The following is a 22,563-nucleotide window of genomic DNA, read 5'->3' on the forward strand; positions in this document are numbered from 1 at the left end:
AAGGCTTTAAAAATTACAACTAAGTAAATAGAAAAGAATCAAATGTTGTTCCCTTTAAATAACTCTGCTTAATTACCCACATAAACAGAAATATAGATCTGCCATAGTGGTGTTTGGGGTTTGGAGCTGATGGAAGAGTAGTCTGGTAATGATTTCTTGCTACATTTGTCATAAAGAAGGAAGGAAACTTAGAAAAACATTTTTTATTTGCTGGAAGGGTGTCTACTTTGGTGTGGGGAACTTCTGGGAAGTTGTCAGCATTTGCTCAATGATTACTGACGGGTTTACACAGCCCCTTCTGATCTTTGGTAAATGCTGGAGCCAGACTTGCTCTCAGGCTAATCTGCGTTTGGTATCATTTTCCTTGTTAAATACCAGCTATGGACAGGTCTCTGAGCAAACTGACTGGTAGGGGTTTTGGTTTTTTTTTGTGGGGTTTTTTTTGGTGGCGTGGTGGGGGTTTTATTTGTTTTGTTTTGGTTGATACTTTTTCATTTGGGGGGGGAGGTTATATAAATTTACATATAAAATGACAGAATTGTCTGTTTTCACTCGCCCCTCATCTGTGGCAATGGAACTATACCAACCCCTGGATTGGGTGCCAACCTCTGGGTTGTGTGTTTCCCATTCTGGCTGCTTATCTGTTTGGCTGGTCACTGTCTGGTTACTGAGGCTCTGCTGTAGCCTCTTATAGTGGGTGTTTTTCCATTTTGTGAGGTAGGAGAGAGCTGGCCACCTGTGAGTGACTCATGGCTGTGCATGTACGGACCTCTGTGCTGAAGAGATTTTTCTGGAGAGGAGGAAATCATCTGGGTAACTTGCATAGGTCAGAGTTCTCTTATACACGGTTATTCCCTAGACACTGCTGCTTCTGCTGAGGCATTTGGGGCCCCTTTTGTAGGAAGCAACAGGAATAAACAAGTCCACAGAGAAAACCCATTTCCCTGTCAAGTGTTGTGATTAACTAGGCAGAGGGGAGCTGATGCCAGAAGTTCATGTTAGCAGAGATGGCTTTGGCCCTGCTTTCCCTGGAGAGGGTGGGAAAGAGATAGAACCATGTTCTCCTCCTTGCTCTCCGCTTGTCAAGGACAGCAGAGCAGAAATGGCAGCATGAATGGCAGGCAGGACCGGGCTGCCTCTGCCCAGGCTAGTAGCCCTGTCTTTGGCAGTAGATCTCAAGTGCTCCCTCCCCTCTATTTTTCCCTAAGGTGGAAGGCATCAGCATATGTATCTGCCACACAGTTTGAAATCTGTAGCTTTTTGAAGTGTTTTTTTTTCCTAATCTCAGAGTTGGTCCTTAGTTCTGTTTTGAAGGAGGGTAATGAATACAAATTTCCAGAGAAGCAGCAAATACTTTGCATACTTTGAGAAATAGGAGGTACAGCCGTGGCATGGTCAGAACAGAAATGGTGGATTTTAGAAACAGCTTCCTCCAAGTGCTCTTGCAGATTAGTCTTCCATGAAGGTCAAAGCCAGCAGCTCAAATTAGGTTTTATTATTTAATGTTCTAAGCAAGCAAACAAAACAGCATTGAAAACATTGTGAACAAAAGCCATCTTTCTGACAACTTCAGATATTTTGTATATTGAATACCTTGGACACTTGCAGTTGCCCTACGTAGGTTAAGGGTTTATAGATTCCATGCGTCTCCTGGGAACAGCAGAAGAGAGGAGAAGCAATGTAAAGTTGGCCGATACTGCTGTGTGCTTTCAGGTCTCAACATACTCTCCTCATCCTCAGATATCAGCGAGAAATGCAGCAAAAGGTCAGATACACCATTTATTTTCCTCCCACTGATCTATTTAAAAAGTCCAGAAGCCATTTTGGCTGATAAGGCTCGTCAGTATTCAGTTTAATCCTACCAAAAAGCAGTATAATCAACTTTTTCAGGCAAAGGCTGGGTTATTCATTTGTAGACATTCAAATCCAGGTAGACCTCACCTGAGCCTTCTCTTTCTTTAAGCATCAAAATTGTTAACTGTCACCCTAAGCAGTTGGGTTTGCTCAGTGAAGTATGCCAAATGCTTTCCCAGCAGTGCTAGCAGGAGTGAAATAGTGCTGCAAGAACTTTCTTTCTCAGCTTGAAAGCCACGTAGCCCTGGGGCTTGTCCCTGCTGGAGGGGGAAGAGGGAAGAAATGCTAATAAAGGGGGATTCAGTTCTGTTTATATTTGACTGGAGTCGGATGCCTTGCCAAGTTGATTTGTCAGCTGTCTTATTGATTCAATAGGAACTTTGGTGATGATTCTGGGCAGTCTCGGCTGCCACAAAGCCTGAACTCTTGCTGCACCCTGTAGAAAGGAATGACGTTGGATGGTGTGTTGAAGTTGCTTGTCAGGTACTTCAGAATGTTTCTATTTTGCCAGCACTCCATACTGTTGCCGTATGGATTTTAACCGATCTGTTTTGAGGTTGAAGCCAAGCACTTTTGTGGGCATACGGCAAGTCATAAGCCTGGTTAAACAAAATCGGTAATCTATGGGAATACGTAAAAGTCAAGTGTACAAAATTTCAAAGATGGTATCATCTCACTGCAGCCTTTGAGTGCTCTGCAGGAGAGCCAGGGGAGCTATAAACTGGATTAAGGTGGAGCAATACCTGTTTTCCACCAAATTTCTAGCTGCAGAGAAAAAGAGCCAGCTTAGCAGGCCCTGGCCAAAACCTCTGTACAGTTGCAGAAAAAAAACTTTTCCTTAAAACTTTGTGTGTTTTACCATTTTCGGACCTTTTTTATTATCCTGATAGGTGACAGCCTTTTACTTTTTAGAGCAGTCATTTATATTTTATATTGGATTTTACATGTGCCTGCCTCCTACCAGACCTGTGATAAAACTAATTTTAGCCTCAGGGAAGAAGGATATTAATTAGATTGCTCTCTGGATTTTATTTATTTTTTGTGATCAGAAGTCCGTACAGAGGTAGAGCTGGTGTAAAAAAAAAAGAGTGATAAAGTTTCTGGATGGTCATGGATTCAGGATAAACACATCATGTGAGGGAAATAATAAATGGACCTAGGTTTGAGGGTGAATGCTGTCAGGTAACAAGGTGTGTCCTCTCAGAATCAGAACTGAAGAGAATTGCTGCTAGGGAGAACAAGAACTGAGCTATTTTTCCAGCATAATGAGCCACTTGTGCAGAGTATTTTAAAATAAAATGCAATTTATAGGTCTCTGGGCCTGACTAGATATCATTTTTCATTACAGTCTTGTCTCTAGCTCTGCCAGGAACACATGCTTGGGAGAAAACATACGAAAACAGACTAAGCTTCACTCCTGGCAACCAGTGAGCTGGGACACTTGAGCCAAAAATCGCAACAGGACTGTCATGATTCATAGACCTTTTTCTGTGCACAGACTTGTCTTTTAAATGCTTTTCTACTCTTGGAATTAATGACACCCCGAGTCAGTGACTCTTTCCAGGCTGAAGAACATGCTGTTTGTTTAGCCTGTCCTCCTGGATACTGTCATGTACCACCCTGTGATACGGTAATAACAGAGATATCTACATCAAGCTACTATATAAATGTTTTGTGTTGCTTCCTTATTATTCCCGCCATTCTGTTTGTCTTTTCTTTAACTCTGAGCTAAAATGCTCAAAAAATTTATTCACGTTTCACTCTAATTTATTTTGGTTTTTGAGTAGTAGTGCCGCGTTTCAGGTCTGTCACTGACTGCACACACTAAGAGTGGTTTAACACTCCGTATACAGTCATTTGCACTTACAGGGAGCTTTCCTGCCGGCTCATTTCATTAGTGTCCTTGAATTATTCTGCAGCTGTTTATAGTCATTCTAATTGCAACTGCCAAGAATTTTTTTCTATTATTCAGTAATGACCTGGAAGAGGAGGTGGACAGCTTGGCTCCCAGCGCAGACACTTAAGGCTACTATACTCCCAAACTTCCTCAAAAAATTTGAATGAATAGACAGTTTTTACACTGTAAAATACACTCTATTAATGGGCTCACCTGTGTCTACATAGTTTCTGATTTCCTCAAAAGATGGTGTGTTTCTGTGGCATGGCTTTCTTCCACAGAACCTGTGTCTATGGTTTGCTAATTTTCTTATTTATGGCTTGCTTCTTTTCAACATAAAAATCAGACTTAGCGGTCTGCAATTCTTTACCTCCTCGCTGCCCTTTTATAAAAACTGGTGTCATGTTTTCCTCCTTTTGTTTGTCTGATAACAAGGCTGGTGTCAGCAATGTTTATATAATGCAAGAGTTTGTCAATTTAGGTTGCATTTGTTTGGAAATAATAGGTTTATAAAAATGGCTATTCAAGGCACAAAAATCCAGCAGAACCTATCATACAGAAACCTCTGATTTTCTACATTGCTCTGAACTGGGCTGGACCTATCTGAGCCTGGCTGGACAAGTCTAAAATGAGCTGAACTGGGCTAACTTTGTCTGGACTGGGCTAAATGGACTGGGCTGAGTCAAACTGGGCTAAACTGGGCTGAACTGTTCTTGGCTGGGCTTAGTTGGGCTGGACTGGGCTAAACTGGGCTTAACTGGGCTTGACAGGTCTGAACTGGGGTAAAATGTGCTGGACTGGGCTAAACTCTTCTTGGCTGGGCTTAATTGCACTGGACTGGGTTGGATTGGGCTGAATTGGGCCCAGCTAGGATTAACTGGGCTATGGGCTAAACTGGGCTGGACTGAGCTGGCCTAAACTGTGCTCTGTTGGGCTGGAGTGGGCCAAACTGGGCTGAAGTGGGCCAGTCTGGGCTGAAGTTGGCCAAACTGGGCTAAACTGTGCTAATGGGTCTGGAGAGGTCTGAATTGGGCTAACTGGGCTAGGCTGGGCTTGGCTAAACTGGGCAGGGCTGGGCTAAATTGGTCTGGACAGGGCTAAACTGGGCTGAAGTGGGCTGGGCTTGGCTAAACTGGAATGGACTGGGCTAAAGTTGGCTGTGCTGGGCTAAAGCGGGCTAAACAGGCTGGGATGAGCTGGAATGGGCTGGACAGGGCTAAACTGGGCTGGGCTGAACTGGGGTAAAGCATCTGAAGTGAGATAAAGTGGGCTGGGCTAAGATGGGCTGGTCTAAACTAGGCTGGGCAGGGGTAAAATGGCCTGGACTGTTCTGAGCTGGGTTGGACCAAGCTAAACCGGGCTGGGCTACATTGGGCTAAACTGAGCTGTACTGGATTAAACTGGGCTGGAGTGGGATAAAGTGGGATGGGCTAGGCTAAGGTGGGCTGGCTTTGGCTACATTGGTCTGAACTGGGCTGGACATTTCTGAGCCTGGCTGGACAAGTCTAAAATGAGCTGAACTGGGCTAAACTTGTCTGGACTGAGCTAAATGGGCTGGACTGAGCTGGGCTTGGCTAAGCTGTGCTAAACTGAGCTGGACTGGACTGAGCCAAACTGGGCTGAACTGTTCTTGGCTGGGCTTAGTTGTGCTGGACTGGGCTGAATTGGGCCAAACTGGACTAAATGAGGCTAGGCTGGGCTGGGCTGAACTATTCTGGACAATTCTAAACTGGGCTGAAGTGGGCCAAACTGGGCTAAACTTGTCCAGTCTGTGCTGGTTTGGGGTATATTGGTCTGAACTGGGCTAAACCAGACTTTACTGGGATAAACTGTCTAAATTTGGCTGAACTGAGATAAGCCCGTCTGAACTGGGCTAAAGTAGGCTGGACTGGGCTGAACTTGTCTGAACTGGGGTAAACTGGGCTATGCTAAACTGGTCTGAACTGTACTAAGCAGTGCTGTGCTTGGCTGGGCTAAACTGGCAGGAGAATATTCTTTGAAACTCGGATTTGCAGGAACAGAATTCCCTTGTTCAGCAATTCCAAAATTAAAGAGCCCCCCGTCATCCAAAGCCTGAATTCCATTAAATACAAAATCCTCTCGCAGGAATGCTGCTGCGATAGTTCTGGGATTTGTTAAGCGGAGCACCCGGCTCTGCTGGGTGCAGGTACACCAGTAGCCAGGGCATGGGCTCTTCTTACCGTTGGAGACCGTGACACTGAGCGGCACTGCCTCCACGGGGAGGGACGGGAAGAGGGAAGCTGTCCCCTCTGCATGCCGGGACAGCAGCCCCGCCCCGCCGCGACTCCTCCCCTCCCGCTGCCGGGTTGCCCCACAGCCCCTGGGTGCCTCGGTTCCTCGGTTGTCTCTCCGTGCCGAGCCGAGCAGTGCAGAGCCATGCAGAGCCATGCTGTAAAACTTCTGTCCCTGCCCATGCCAGGGGGGTTGGAACTTGATGATCTTAAGGTCCTTTCCAACCCTAACGATTCTATGATTCTATTTACAAAGTCATTAAGTTTTAGGTAGCTGAAGATAGAAGTGTCACTGTGTGCTTGCCCTGTTTTTGTTCTCTTCCCTGAGTTTCTGGCATTGGTCACTGCTGAGAGTTCAACGGAAATACTTAATTTAGCTTTCCTGCTTCTGAAGTGGTCTCTTTTCATTTTGATCATCTATCAGCCCAACAGACTTTCTGGCAGGCATCCTATTCGTGGTGTTCCAAAAAAAAGTATTTCAATAGCAGCTTTTATACTTCAGAAAGCTATTTCTCAACCTTTTTTTTTTTCTTTCTTTCTTTTTAATCTATCTTCTTATTTACATTTTGTTTTTCCTAAATTAGTGCTCATTTCAGTTTTCCTTTTTTGAATGCCACCCTGTGCTTTTAAAGAATGTCTGTCTAAAAGCATCTGTTTTTTAATCATGCTGGCTTTCCCTAGTTCCTGTTGAGGCTTTTTTTTTATGATTAACGATAAAAACTCTCAGCTTCTTAATGTGGTATCTTTGAAAAAGCTCCAGGCAACCTGAAGGCATTTTACCCTTAGCTTATCTTTTCAATAAGCCCAACTTACTTCTTTACAGTTCCCCTTTTCAAAAGGAGGTGTTGCTGGGCCACCTCTTATGGCATTAGAACTTCAGTGTGTTGTGGCCACAACTAGAGTGTGGTCCAACATAGGTGTCTTCAGATGAGCTCTGCATTGTCCACTGAGGACTCAATGTGCTGCTTCTGTTGTGGGTTCTCTGATGTACTGCCCTCTGTGGAATCACTAATTAGTGATGCCTGGAACAGTAATGTCTGGAGCACAGTTTATATTTATTGTGGCCCCTGAGGCAGTAGAAGCTTCCTGCATCTTCTGTCCTGTCAGGTTCTCTGATTTTTCCATACACGTTGCAGGTACTGAGTCCTGCTTGGGCAGCTGGTACTTCTGTGTGGTTGTGTTGATGGCTTCCCCTTATCTTCATACTAGACAAACCCTAGCACATTTAAGCTCTGGTAATCTACTTCTGGTTTTGGAGAATCATGAAGTGATAGAATGGTTTGGATTTGAAGGGACCTTCAAGATCATCTAGATCCAACCCGCTGCCTCAGACAGTCCAAAGACATCTGCCACTAGACCAGGTTGCTCTAAGCCCTGTCCAGCCTGTCCTTGAACACTGCCAGGGATGGGGCAGCAGCAATTTCTCTGGGCAATCTGTTCAGTGTGTCATCACTCTCACAGGAAGGAACTTCTTTATAGTTGTTTATCCTTTTTCACTTTAAAGCCATTCCCCCTTGTCTTATCACTATTTGCTCTTATAAAAGGACCCTTCCCAGATTTCCTGTAGGTCCCCTTTAGGCTGCTATAATTTTTTTCCTGATACAGTTAATCAGTTCCAAAAATTTCACAATGTACAAATGAATTCAGAGCATGCTGTCTTCTCATCCAGGCACTGAAACTACTCTCCCTCTACCCTTCCTTCCCCCACCCCTCCCTATATTTCCTGGAAATTTGGTACATCCAGCTATTTTCTTCCTCTTTCCATCTGGGGGGAAAGAGAGCAGAACCTCACATACACACACACAAAAATAAACCATGTCCATACCCTCTCAGCTCCATGACTGAGGGTGTGAGATGTTGAATGAGTCCTTGGGCCAGGCCTCTCATCTGCTTCTTCCAGTCTGTTCTATTACTTTCCATGGCATATCTAAAGTTTGCAGACAAAGCAGCCACAGTGGTGGCCAAGGGGGCTGTTGCATTTGGAGCTGTGGGTAAAAGCGTAACTGAAGCGACCTGCTGCAAAATTACAAAATTAGGGTCAGTACTGGGTCCAGTATTATTTAATATATTCATCAACGATTTAGATGAGGGAATTGAGTGTACTATCAGCAAGTTTGCTGGTGACACTAAGCTGGGAGGAGTGGCTGACACGCCAGAAGGCTGTGCTGCCATCCAGCGAGACCTGGACAGGCTGGAGAGTTGGGCAGGGAATAACTTGATGAAATATAACAAGGGAAAGTGTAGAGTCCTGCATCTGGGCAGGAACAACCCCAGGTTCCAGTATAGGTTGGGAAACGACCTGTTAGAGAGCAGTGTAGGGGAGAGGGACCTGAGGGTCCTAGTGGACGACAGGATGACCATGAGCCACCACTGTGCCCTTGTGGCCAAGAAGGCCAGTGGCATCCTGGGGTGTATTAGAAGGGGGGTGGTTAGTAGGTCGAGAGAGGTCCTCCTTCCCCTCTACTCTGCCCTGGTGAGACCGCATCTGGAATATTGTTTCCAGTTCTGGGCCCCTCAGTTCAAGAAGGACAGGGAGCTGCTGGAAAGAGTCCAGCGCAGGGCAACGAAGATGATTAAGGGAGTGGAGCATCTCCCTTATGAGGAAAGACTGAGGGAGCTGGGTCTCTATAGTTTGGAGAAGAGGAGATTGAGGGGTGACCTTATTAGTGTCTATAAATATATAAAGGGGGAGTGTCACGAAGATGGAGCCAGGCTCTACTCAGTGGCAAACAATGATAGGACAAGGGGTAATGGGTACAAACTGGAACACAAGAGGTTCCACTTAAACTTGAGAAAAAACTTCTTCAGGGTGAGGGTGACGGAACCCTGGAACAGGCTGCCCAGGGAGGTTGTGGTGTCTCCTTCCCTGGAGACATTCAAAACTCACCTGGACACATTCCTGTGTAACATTATCTAGGTGTTCCTGCTCCGGCAGGGGGATAGGACTAGATGATCTTTTGAGGTCCCTTCCAATCTCTAGCATACTGTGATACTCCTCCAAATCAACAGGTTTAAAGAGACCTACATGAAGTGATTATCACTCTTAGAAGTCAAATTGCTTGAAGTCTGTGGTTGTCATGTCAAATCAGTGAATAATGTTCTTTCCTGCATTCTCATGGAAGTCCTGCTGCATGACTGTCGGAGCAGCAAGTGTTGTATAATAATCTCAGTATGCTGAAAAATACATTAATGCAAATCCCATACTGACATTGTGTGTTGGCCTCCTTTTAAAAGGAGGCAGAGTCAAACTGCATTTTGCTTTTTATGTCATTATCCTAAATGGATTCTTGTAGGACATAGTCTTATGCTTTTTATTCCCAATGGCTGTTGTTAATAGCTGGTTTGTTGGGGCAGAAAGTATTGATTTTGAGTTGGAAATTTTTTCACAGTCAGGATCATGGCCATGGTAAAACCATGTTGGCTATTCCAACTCACCTTCTTCATCCACTTGGAAATGTCTTCCAGTGGCCATCTTTTCAGGGGCTAAGATTAAGCTGCCTGGCTATAGTTCCCTGGATCCTTCTTGAAGGTGGGCATGGCATTTGTCTTTTCTAGTCCTCTGTTCACAGTCAAGTACCAGAAACTTGTAAAATTGGCAGAGTGTGACCACACAAGCTCCCTCAGCACCCTCTGGTACAGCCCAACCAGTCCAATGAATTTGTGCTGTGTTTATCCCATTTGCTGTGATATGTCCAGTGAAATGGTCCCTCACCAACCCTTCCTTCTATGATGGATATTCCTTCACTTCCACAGACTTTGCCACTAGACATGGAAGATGCGTGACCGCAAACCTTGCAAGAAAAGACACGGAAATTGGGTGTTGAGTGGCTCAGTCCTTTCTGTGTCCTTTGGCACAAAGTTGCATCTCATTCAGCTGTAAATTCATGTTTTCTTTAGTCTTTTGCCTGCAAGCCCTTCCTGTCTCACAGATGTCAACTCCATCAGAGTTTTGCCTTTAATTCTCTCTGCATGTACTCAGCCAATATTTCTGTACTCCTCCTGGGTAGCCAATCCATGCATCTACCTTCCCTGCTCTTCGTTTTTTGCATTGGAGATCCATCAGAAGGTCTTAGTACAGCCAAGTGGGTTTTCTGCCACGCCTGTTTGACTTACTGCATGTGGGGATGGACCATTACTGTGTTTTGGCGAGGTTGTTCTCAAAACAGGCCCTCTATGGCCAAGTTGTGACACCTGAAATCATGGCAGTTCTTGGGAAACATTTAAATAATGGTTTCCCTATGACAGAGTGAAAAAAAGGAGTGAAAACTGCTTGAAGTAAAAAACCACCGATGACTGCGAGTGTGAGGCTCTAACAAGATGCTTTCTGGTTGTTCCAGAGAATCTCTATTCGGTATTTCTAAATATTACGTATCTACAATACCATAGTTGCACTAGTGTCTTGTAGTTTCTTTTATCTCAGTAACACTGAGAAGTAATGCAGGTTTTCCTTTATGAAGTTAATGAAACATTTCAATCCACATCTGGCATTTCTATTGATATATTTTGCTGGGTTTGGGTCACACTTATTGCACTTTTTATTGAAGTTTAAATCGGGAAGCATTCTCTTAAAGTGTGCTGTAAGTGATGCTCTGTGAAACTCCTGTTTGTCCTATTAACTAATTTACATTGCACCCCTTCAGCCAGGGTTGTTCATACTGTTGATTACATTTCATACCAGGGTAATTAACTGTACTGGCTGTAGAAGGGCTCAGTGCTCAATGTGCTTTGCTCAGGCTTGATATGCTGTTTTTATCCAATCCATGGGCAACTTCCTTACGAATTATTCTTACTGACCCAGAGTATTCGTCTCGCGACTGTATTTAAGAAAGGTTTTTTTTGACAGCTTCTTTTGACAAATGTTGGAAGAATTTCATTCTGAGTAGTTTAACTGGGAGCAGAAGCATCATGACTCTGTGAATGTTTATGGCATGAGACAAATTAAACTCTTACTGGATATTTTTTTTTGGTTTTCAGTATGACAATACTGAAATACCGTCTGATGGCCAGCATGAGCCAACATTTCAGCTGTATCACCCACACATGTCTGTCAGTCTGATCATGGCAAAATAAATATTTTTAAGTGTGTTTTCCTTCCATGGCTTATCTAGTTTGACTTTTTCTTTTTAATGACATTACTGCTTTTACAAGGAATGTCCCCTGGGCCACACAAATTCATCCTCGAATAATTGGATTTGTTGCCATAGGTCACCTTTTTACTTCAAACAGAACAACTGGCAACAAGCTTTTGTTGAAAAATCTGGAAAAATAACTCTTCCTTGTTTGAATATGATGCTCCTTGTGTACAGAAATGTATTTTTAGACAACTGGTTTTGAAGCTCATGGCATCTTATAAAATAAATTGCAAGGAAATAAGAATTGGCTTGGTTTTTAAAATTGTCATTTTGAAGGGCCTTTTTTAATTATTATTATTATTTTTATTATTATTTATTGTTATTATTTTTAGTAGAAGCAGTGGAGGGAATTCTTGCCAAAAATAGACTTCCAAGAATACACACATGCAAAGCTGTGTGTTAGTAAAGCAGAGAGGTGTTACTAAAGATATTCTGCTATTGTAGTTTGATGGTGACAGCTTGAGCTCTTTAGTCAGTCTGAATGCTATAAAAGAAATCAAGTTATATAGCAAATTTCTGACGCTATACTTGAGTTGAAAAAATACTGAAATCTCTAGTCATATGCAATTACTCTGGGTATGAAATAAGGCAGATAAATCTTAGCTGCTCATTAAAAATGGATGGTCTTTTTACAGTGGGCAAATAACATGAATTTAATATGTTCCTTTCAGTAAGTAGTTAGTTGTCCAGTCAATCTTGTCATAGCTAAGGAGGTTGAATAGCAAAGCTCTGGAGTGGACCCTCCTTTCTTCAGGAATGTCATTAGTTCCTTAATTATAGCACTGTGCAAATTACATATTTGATACTGGTGTATGAAGAATATTTCAGCAATTACTGTTGGTATCTATGTGACTGGCAATGGAGCATTAGGGACTTGGTTTCATTTCACAAGGTACCTTGGGAAAACCTTTTATTCAAGTGCCGCATAATACACTGGAACTCTTCTGTAACCAAGAAAACTAATTTTATGGTACATACATAAATCTTTGTGTGCTTCAGTCAAGAGCTGGGTTTGAGAAGCAGGTGAATTATAGTGGTCACACTAAATCAGGAAAGCTGGCTTTCCACTGCAGGTTATCAGCTGCCTGACTGCTGGCAAGGCTCCTGGAGGAAAAAAAAAGTGTTTAAAGTATTAGCCACGTATTGTCAGAGCGTCTCCTTGTGGTCAGGAAGGATTTGAATTCCAGGCATTGGCCTTAAAGCAAAACCAAGCATTTTCTGTTAATGTTTAAGGTCCCAGCAATGAAAACTACACTGAAGATGGATCCTGTGTCTTTTTAGCTTTGGCTGCTAGCGTTTCAGATTATAAGTTTCAGCAGATAAATGATTCACCCAAAAAGTATGAGGAAGTTGATAGAAACACCAGGTGTATTAACTGTAGTTGGATTTTCTTACCTCTTGTGTGCACATCTGAAATGAGAGGATCAAGCTCTGACCAGGACCTCTTACTCAATAGAAATGTATAGTGCAGCACCCTGGAGTATGTTTAAATTCTGCCTTAAACCTCGACTTGGTAGTAGAGGGCAGAGAAAAGCCTGAGAGGTTTCCTGCCGCTGCTCATGTAACCCTCCAGGTGCTGTCTTGCGTCATAGAAATTTTGAGGCAAAGGGAGGAAGCATTCTGTTAAATGAGCTGTAATCTGAATGTGAAACAAAATAAATCAAATGAACTTACAAGTGCTCTGTTTTGTTCCTGTTAACCAGAACTTAGACAGCATTTAAATAAACTTGCATGATGTAAGTTATAATGTAAGTAAGCTGAGCATGGGCAGGAGATTCAAGGTTTAATATCTGATGAGCAAGACATGGTGGAAAGAAAGCATTTCTGTGGGACTGAGCCCATTACCCTAAGCTTCCTTCTAGCCTTTTATTTACAATATTGGATAAAACCGGACAGTGTTTGATAAATACAGAATTATGCACAAAGTGGACTCTTTTGAGCTTTACATAAGCAACAGTCTGCTGCATTTGGCAATTCTCATAATTTCTCCGTTGAGGTGGGAACTAGTTATGGCTTGATGTGTTTCCTTTTACCAGTGTTCTCTGAGGACACTGCCCTAGCCCCTTCAGAGGGGAGAGGGAGTGCATCACAGCAAGCTGCTCTCATGCAGCTAACTCGCAGCAGTGTCCTACGTTGGTGACAAGTGATCCACTTGCACCATCTCCTCCCTGCAGGAGTGCCTGGTACGTGACAGTGCTGCAGAAGGGCTGGAGATGCACTGGGAGGTACTGCACCACTTTAAACCAAAACAGGAAAGAGGGCTTTGACTCCTCTCTAGAATGGGGTTTTCCCTTCCCTAAGGAAGCTGCCGCAGCTCTCCTGCCCTGTGGTGTTTATTGCTTCAACTTTGTCAGTGTTGGGCAAGTGATACCACGGGCAAGAATTCTGTGATCAAAAATAGAAATGCAAAACCTATTCCTTCAACTTTCCCATCAGCCCTAATGTTGGGTCTCTTGGTCTGAATTGGATGATGGCACTTTCAGATGTATGACAGGAGATGTAGCTTATGCTTCCAGGTGCATTAATAACAAAATGTTTTGCAGGCTGTTTCAGGATTGGAAATAGACAATGCTTGTAGCTAATGTAAAAGTAGCTGAATACTATGTTTCAGTGTAGGTTTAAGCTGGTAGGTTGTGTGTAGTAGAGGTTTTGCTGCTGTTTGCTGAAGGGGGAAAATATATAAATTATTCAGCTGATCAAACTGTCTTTGGATTGTCACTGCACTTCTCCTTCAGAACCCCTGTTTTGTAAGCTGATTACTATAACCTTACATTGATATTGATGGTGCATAAAAATACCCTGTAAGGCTTCATAAGTAACAAATTTAGTATGAACATTAGATTCACTTGGTTATATCTTAACAAAGAACTGCCCAGTTCTGTAATCTGTTTCTTTCTACTCTAGGCTTAGGCAACAATCCCTCTAACTTGCAGACATGAAGCAGCCGGTCTCAGCCAGAACCTTAATGATGCCAGCCATGTAGATGAGCACACTGTTGGTGTCTTGTGAAAGAACCTCTCATCCATCTTCCTAAGGGGTAGATGCAGTTTGCTGCAGTAGTCATAATAAATTGATGATTTAAAATAATAAGCAGCCCTGAATTCAGTATTGAAGGATATAAACAGCATGCTATCTGCTGAATGACTCTCTCTTTGTCAGAGCTTGCTAGAAAAGGGAGCTGCAAATGAAAACAGAGCTCCTAACTTATTCTGGGGCTCTGCTACTACTAGAGCCTCTCAAAGAGTGAGAAAAATGCCTACATTGTAAAGCAATTACCAATAGGTGCTAATTGATATCACTATGAATCTCATACCATTTTAAACATGAAATAAAATACTAATTGAAATTGTGAACAGTTTTATACTAATGGAGAAGAGAGATTCTGTTTAATGTTAGCTACAATTTCAGGATAAATGCTAATTTGAGACCTTCAGCTTTGTACTGATTCAGGGCTCTCAGCTTGAAATGGCTGACTTGAGCTTCTTAGGAGTTGGCTGCTAGAGCTGCTACAGGAATGCAGTATCATCTGCCTGCTACCCCAGAGGAATCTGCTACTGCATTTTGGTCCGAGCACAGAGGTACAGTGCTTTAAAATCCAGAGAGGGGACGGGTGTACCTTTGGTAAGTGACAGCGCTAGTTTGATAGTTTGTTAAAGTTTGTATCCCACAGCAGAGTCTCAGATGTCAGAATCTTAGAAAATAGTATAATAGTTTGACTGGTGCAGGAATAGGCACAGCTTGAACTGATGCCTTCAGTGAGGGACCCAGAACAAAGAAGTTCTTGGGGGTTTATACCCTTACATTCTACACACTTGACCAGCTCACATTGTTTATGGGCCTTGCACATGGCTCTTGGCTTTGGTCTGGGATATTCTTGTCTGCCATTGAATTCTTTTGCAGTGGTGAATGCCTTCTTATCTCTCCAGTTATTGCTCCTTACTAAGGATGTATCTGCTTTATATTCTAATTTGCATTGGCCTCAAGCTTTCATTTACATAACTAAGCAGAAGTAGTTGCAGCCTAAGGCTCCAGCAACTGCAGGTACCCATGCTAAGCAACTACTCATGCTAAGCAAGACCACCCCATCAGAACAACTCGGTTAAAGAATTCAGCTAACTAAACTTAATTCACAAGTTGACCTGATAAAGATTGTATCAGGTTATAGAGCTGGTTGCACGTATTACTTTTCTATGGTCTTAGGTGCTGGTATAACTAGAGAAGGGAGGAATTCAGGATGTCATGGGAAGCACTTTTGTTGTCTCAAGATCTCAGACTGCCCTCTAAGTATCTGACTAGGGCTCACCCTTAAATTGCTGTTGAGGTTCACTTTTGCTTTTTTGCTTGATGGCTGGATTACTCTTCCAGGAAAAGCAGCCTCGAGCCTGTGCTTTTGTTACCTTGAGGAAATTTGAGCATATATTTGCAACCCTACATCCTCCCCATTAACAACTCTTAGTGGTTGCTAACACGGAGGCTGTAGGGTCATCCAGTCCTTGGAGCATGCACCCATAATCACATTTGTGGGCCTTTGGACATCAGTAAGAGCAAGCTAATAAAGAGAGTACAGAGCTGTAAGAGCAGAAGTTTCCTCAGTCCAAGGAGGGCTCCAGCTCAGATGTCCAGCTTCTTGTGGGGAGGGGTCCCTACAAAAGCGGTCCTCTCCTGCTGTGGCTAATGCACAACTTTGCAAGTAAGGGACAGGGACATTGGTGTGACGCAGCCTCCAACAGTGCTGTTCCCTCCCGGGGTAGTGAGAAAGTAGGACTAATTCACATCTTAAGTATACAGGCTAATAGTGAGAAGAAATGTTACTCGCCCTCTTTCTCCATTAAATCACCACAGTATCTTTAAAAAGGTTTCTTCTCGCTCCAGTGATGAGTCACTCCATTTCTTTGTTCAGTGATACCAGTGCTAATTTGGGGACAGGAAGTTTTTATTCATGGACTGATCTGAAGATGTTGCTTCCTTTCACCCCTGAGCACCCTCACGAGGTGATGCCAGCTCTTCACAGATCCGTGCACGCCTGCTTCTTCTTGCCCTATACAGTAACTCTTTACAGGGGTCAGGAAAAGTGATGTGAAGTGTCTAGAGGAAAGACTAGCTTAAGGATTCTACCCTGTCATTCCTGCACACCTGCTGCAATGTGCTGCTCTCTTAGCTATAACATAAGAATTCAGATACATTTTTGTGAGTTTGTTCATCAGTTTGGTTCAAAACATATCACCACAGCTGGCCTGCAGATTACATCTGATAAGACACTGTGCTGTGGGCACACGTATATGGGCAGGACAGCACCCAGGGGAGGAAGCTAGAGGTTGAAACATATTTAAATCCTTTTTATCACAAACCCTTTTGTACTTTGCCCATGACAATTTTCAGTAGCTTGCAGCTTTTTCCTGGATATCCATACCTACTTGACCCTAGTTTTTAGAACTGAAGCATGAGGCTGGAAGTCTAGGCTTTTTATTTTCCTCTTCTGGTGCCTAAAATTTACAGGGAAGCTGGTACTGTAAAATTCGGCTTTAAACACAAGAAAAAAACTTTTACGGCCTCTTGGTATTTGATTTGCCAACCACTGGGTGTCAGTGCTGCTCCACTGAAGAAAGGCTCTTCCCTGCTTCCTTCTCTGTGGGTGTGAAGGAAACGATAGCGGAGGATCCGGATTTTTGTCACTGAAATACTTGAGCAACATTCACGTTTCTTTGGAAAAATCGATGCAGAAATTAACATATTTATTCGTTGCACATATCTAAAACAATTACAGTGTCTCAGATCTCTACTTCTCAATGCAGAATGAGAGGCAAGGTAGTGCATAGGGGTTGCTGCAGTCTATTGGAGCTTACTGGCTTGGTGAGTCAGTCTGTGGACTGTCCAGTAAGTGAAATAAAGCCTTTGGAAAAAACCTAAAAGTATGATCTTACTGCAGGTATAAATGTAGTGCTTTTATGGCTTGCAAATGGCACATTTAGCAACACATGATTTTTCAAGTTTAAAAAGTAAAACGTGCTGACAGATTCGAGGAGATTAAGTTGGATATGTAGCAAAAAAAAGCCTGTCTAGACCTCTGGTTTTATGTTTTTAAAATGTATTAAATACGGATCAAAAAATGCTTATAAATTGCACACAGATGGGTTATTCAGTTCAGGCTTTTGTAAGAAGTTTGGCTTTTTAAACTTACTGTCTTTCATTTTTATGCTCTTCACTCTTTTGTTCCTAAATATGACTAAACTACACTGCAGGAAGTGGAAGAAATAAGCAACCAAAAGCTTTGAGGTTTCTTGCAGTGTTTGCTTTGTTTCTGTTGTTGAAGGCAGTCTGAAATGTGGTTGCTGCCTTTTTAGTTGGAGAGCAGAGTGATTTCCTAGATAAACCACTGAAGTTACAGGTCAGTGACAGAGTGCAACCTGGACCAGATATCACCTTCTCCTTTGAGGCAAAAGATGCTATTAATTTCCACTACTTTTTACCTGGAACTCTTGAATGGCATTCATCTGGCATGCTGACTTTAAATATTTAACACCCCATTTTCCAGCATTTTAATGTAACTGTATCACCAAAATTAATCCAGGTAAATATATATGTAAGGCAACACAGTTATTAGCCTGTTATTAAACATATAATGGAAAACCTCTCTATTGCACAGCCAACTTAGCACACCTAGGTAGCATATCCATTTTATCTCTGCAGATGGCTAAATTATAATACCTTAAATGCTTGCGCTACTGATTGGAAGTACTGCAATCTGTAATCAGCCGAAATCTTTTGAGAGGGATCTGTGGAAGGCAGGCATCAGTGGCCTTAACTGTGCATTTTAAACAGTCAGTCTAGCACTCATATATTTGTGGCTTATAAATATGATTAACTTGACTACTTCAGACAAAAAAAACAATTGAACTGGAGAATTTTAGTCAGCAAACTGTACTTGCAGTGATCGTCCTGTTTCAAAGACTGCTTACAGCATGCGTAAGAGAAGAAATACCTTATTATATTGGACTTAGTCATAGACTATTTTGATTCTGTAATTTTCCTTTCCTACAGAACTGAAATTAATAGTATGTTTCTACCAATTAGTTTCTTTTTTTGTGGGGGAGGAGTGTGAAATACATATTAATGCTGTTTCCTGACAATAAGCTAAATACTCCTATAGAGCTGTTATAGGAGTTCTTGCCACATTAAATTTAATTTAATTTCAGCAGTTCTTCTGATTTCTGGTGATTAAGATAATTTCTTTTCAAACACAGCAATGTTTCTGGGCATTTGAGGATTTTATTGTCTATACAGAGTTATAACTGTGGAAGTCTATGCACCCATAAGTTTAAAATGTTTCATTTGTCAATAATATTTTCTTAGTACAAGAAAGTATTGAAAATTCAGATTCTCTCTAGATTCTCTCTCTTAATCTGAAAGATTAAAAAAAGAAGTCTTTTCCCCATTGAAATCAAAACTGCTATGTCTCTGGGTTTGGTGATAGGAATTCTGTTATCATAGGTAAGAAACAGGCTAGTGATAAGGTAGGGAAATTCCAGGTAAGGAAATATTGGGACTGGTTGTAATTAGGAAGACTATGACAGTCTCATTTAGGGATGCAGTTGAGGAAATGGACATTACAATTGCAAATTAAATGCATTGTTGATAAATGTGATTAATGAATACTGGAAAGTGTGTACTGAATCACTTATATTGCTTGTTTCTAAATAATCCTGTAATCCCTCAGGAAAAAAGACCTGAGCCCAGGTCTACAGTGAAGTTGAAATTCGTCATGTTTTGAATGGACAAAGAAGGGCTTTTCATGGCACACCAAGCTGGAATGCACCAATACTGATGCTTAAATTAAAAAGATTTAGTAGGAATGAACATAGACAATAGCTACATTTCTTATGTTACTCTTTCTGACACTGACACTACTCTTGCGATTCAGTTTATGCAATTGTGATCTGACTGCTGGAAACATGTATATTATAGCCAGATACATGGTTGATTGAACCTGTTACTTGAATGTCCATTCGTGCATTTGATGAGTTAGAATCATAGAATCGTTAGGGTTGGAAAGGACCTTAAGATCATCTAGTTCCAACCCCCCTGTCATGGGCAGGGACACCTCACACTAAACCATGTCACCCAAGGCTCTGCCCAACCTGGCCTTGAACACTGCCAGGGATGGAGCATTCACAACCTCCCTGGGCAACCCATTCCAGTGCCTCACCACCCTTACTGTAAAGAACTTCTTCCTTATATCCAATATCAATTTCCCCTGTTTAAGTTTTAACCCATTACCCCTTGTTCTATCACTACAGTCCCTAATGAAGTCCCTCCCCAGCATCCTTGTAGGCCCCCTTCAGATACTGGAAGGCTGCTATGAGGTCTCCATGCAGCCTTCTCCAAGCTGAACAGCCCCAACTTTCTCAGCCTGTCTTCATACGGGAGGTGCTCCAGTCCCCTGATCATCCTCATGGCCCTTCTCTGGACTTGTTCCAACAGTTCCATGCCCTTTTTATGTTGAGGACACCAGAACTGCACACAATACTCCAAGTGAGGTCTCACGAGAGCAGAGCAGAGGGGCAGGATCACCTCCTTCGACCTGCTGGTCACGTTCCTTTTGATGCAGCCCAGGATATGGTTGGCTTTCTGGGCTCCAAGCGCACACTGCCAGCTCACGTTCATTTTCTCATCAACCAACACCCCCAAGTCCTTCTCCACAGGGCTGCTCTGAATCTCTTCTCTCATGTGGTCCATGCAATGCCAGTCACCTACCGGAAGTATGTAGCTATTGAGGCAGGTGGTTTTGTTCACCAGCTCCATCCTGCCTTTCAGGAGGGGAAGAAGGCTCACTGGCTGGGAAGAAAGTTGCTCTTTGGGCCTCATACCTCTGTGATGCATTTAAGCCTCATTACCTGCTATATCCTGTTTCTCTTCATCTTTGTCCAAATGAAATCTTCATTGAAGAGTTGTTAAGCAGTTCTGTAAATCACAATGTCAAAACTAATCAAATCAAATCTTTTTACAGATGCAAATACTGGCATTATGATGATAACCTGCTCACCTCCAGCGTTGTCATTGTCTTCCACAATGAAGGATGGTCCACACTCATGAGGACAGTCCACAGTGTCATTAAAAGAACACCCAGGAAATACTTGGCAGAAATCGTGCTGATTGATGATTTTAGCAACAAAGGTATATTTTGAATATTAACACACTACTTGTAGAAAAAGAAACTTATCCTTTTCTTTACATAGTTTTCTTTTGATTTATTACCTGTCACGGATTGAGTTGACTGCAAGAAAAGTTGTTTCTTCACAGTCCTTTCATTTTTCAATGAAGGGAAAGCTCTTTTCCAATGAACTGCTTTCATAAAGGTGGCAATCCTTCGTGTGTATTCAGCTGATTGAAATACAGGATTTGTGGAGGGCTCTCTACCACAGTTGTTGAGCAGTACATAGTAGAAAGCTGGGATAGCTAGTACTTCTCTTTGCTCTTGTGAAAACAAGTAGTTCAAGGTTATTGAAGGAGTTTATTAAGCCTGTTAGGCATAATTTCTTTATTCCATATAGGAATCCAGATTCCCTCTTGGTGTGTGTGTTGCTATAATAAAAATACATCTAAGACTATTGAATTATTCTGATCCATTTTCACTATGTTTCTAATTTTCAACATCTTATTCAATTAAACATCATGTTAAGGGGTTTATTGTTTCTTACAGGGGCAGGGGCTTTTAAGTGTGTTTTAATTTCTGCCTTTAAACATTTTCAAAAGTCCAGAGATTTTCCTCCTCCTTAGTAATATACATTCTGGTCTTGTTTTATAGCCAGGATGTACCTACGTACATTTGATTCTTACAAATATAAACACACACTGATTTTTTTCCTTTAATAGTTATATTTTCAGCATTAATTAAGGCTCAATACAAAGAAGAACTGAAAGAGGTATGCTAGAGATAGATAATTGATTAGATGAAGCCTGTCTGGTTTAAGCAAATTTAAAAACAGTGCATCAAAGCTGTACATTCTTCAAGATGTTATTGCAGTATAGTTCTTGAATAGAAGTTGACTCAGAAAAAGAGTAGATACATAAATAAAAGCATAACTTTTAATATTGAATAAAAGAGGATGATAGCCTCTTCTAGACAGTGATGACCATGGCTTTTAGGAGCACAGGCGAGTTTGAACTGGTCATCAGCATAGGATGCGTTCCCTTTACCCTCCTCTTTGTTTTTATAATAGCTGAACTGGGTAGTGGCATGGAAAGCAGATGACTGTTCTAAAACCCTCTGTTTTATCAAGTGATCTTATCTTCTCCCAACTCCTGCTTCACAGGAGCTGTTTTCTGCAGGTATACACACTGTAACTTTTATGACTGAACTCATCACATATTTGAGGTTGCCTTTTATGAGTGTAAGTTGCTGTTAAAAGTAGTTATTGTATGCTAATTTTTACATCATACCTGTAGATAAGTAGGTATCATTTTCTGTTTGTTTTTACAGGAGAGGAACAGTTACCTGTATTGTAAACTTAACTACATCTGTCTTAGTCTAATAAAGATACTGAATGCTACGTTATAGTCTCCTATATCCTTTAACAGCTGTTGGGAATTTGGCTTAGGTATACATGCACACTGTAAACCAAAAATATCTTCTCTCCTAAGGGATATAATTTTAATAATTCAGTCAGCAGACATGTGCTGTGTTTTCCTTTTCAGCTGGGATCACAGCTTTCCTTCAGAGCCATTCAAGGGCTGAGTTAGCTGCATAACATAACTATGACACTGATGGTCTCTAGAAAAATTACCAGACTTTTTACTCATGATTGGACTCAGTACTTGGGTTTCACATGAGTGGTAGCTGACTCTGTGCTATGTATATGTAATTCATGGAATGAGTTTGTCTGGCATAACTTGTACTACAGTTTTTCCAGTATATGACAATTATTAAATAGAGGCAGGATTTTACAAGAAATTTGTTTTGTAATACAGAACTTTACTTATGCCTTCTGCTCATATATGAATGGTTAGCAGATACAACTAGCCTGGACCTAACCTCCAGCAGATCCTTGTTTCTCTATTTCCCACGCTTCGTTTTCCCAAGTAGCTTTCGTGAATCAGAAAATTCAGTGAAACAAGATCAAGATGCAGTTTTCTCATGTATGATTGACTGGAAAACAGGCACGGACTAGAATGGCTCTGAACACCTTGCTGCAACTGTACTGTTTCACTATAATAGTTCTTCAAAGTGCCTTAGGCTATTACTTGGTAAACATAATTAACTTAATTTCAATAATTCAAATTGCATTTTAGATGAAAAATGGCCAAGGGAATAGAATCTTGCTCCACTTCTTTCTCCACAGAGAGAACCATGAGCTAGTACAGGCTGTGAAGCGTGCCAAGCCTCCTGAAGAGATCTCCAGTTGTTAGGAGCTGCAAAACACAAACACTCTTA

At 41.9% G+C, this 22,563-nt stretch overlaps 1 protein-coding gene across 2 annotated transcripts in view; it reads left to right on the forward strand.

Annotated features, from left to right (window-relative positions):
• Positions 1-22,563, forward strand: part of GALNT7 (polypeptide N-acetylgalactosaminyltransferase 7) — a 76,170-nt gene that overhangs the window by 32,376 nt on the left and 21,231 nt on the right. For both annotated transcript variants that reach the window (XM_057419019.1, XM_057419018.1), the window contains exon 3: positions 20,140-20,306. In XM_057419019.1, coding sequence (XP_057275002.1) covers positions 20,140-20,306 — 167 coding nt within the window. The remainder of the gene's footprint in view (positions 1-20,139; positions 20,307-22,563) is intronic.

The sequence above is a fragment of the Pezoporus wallicus genome, unplaced genomic scaffold (genome assembly GCF_028554395.1).
Source record: "Pezoporus wallicus isolate ANWC-B61680 ecotype Strahan unplaced genomic scaffold, APGP_CSIRO_Pwel_v1 contig_2384, whole genome shotgun sequence".
Lineage (NCBI taxonomy): Eukaryota > Metazoa > Chordata > Aves > Psittaciformes > Psittacidae > Pezoporus > Pezoporus wallicus.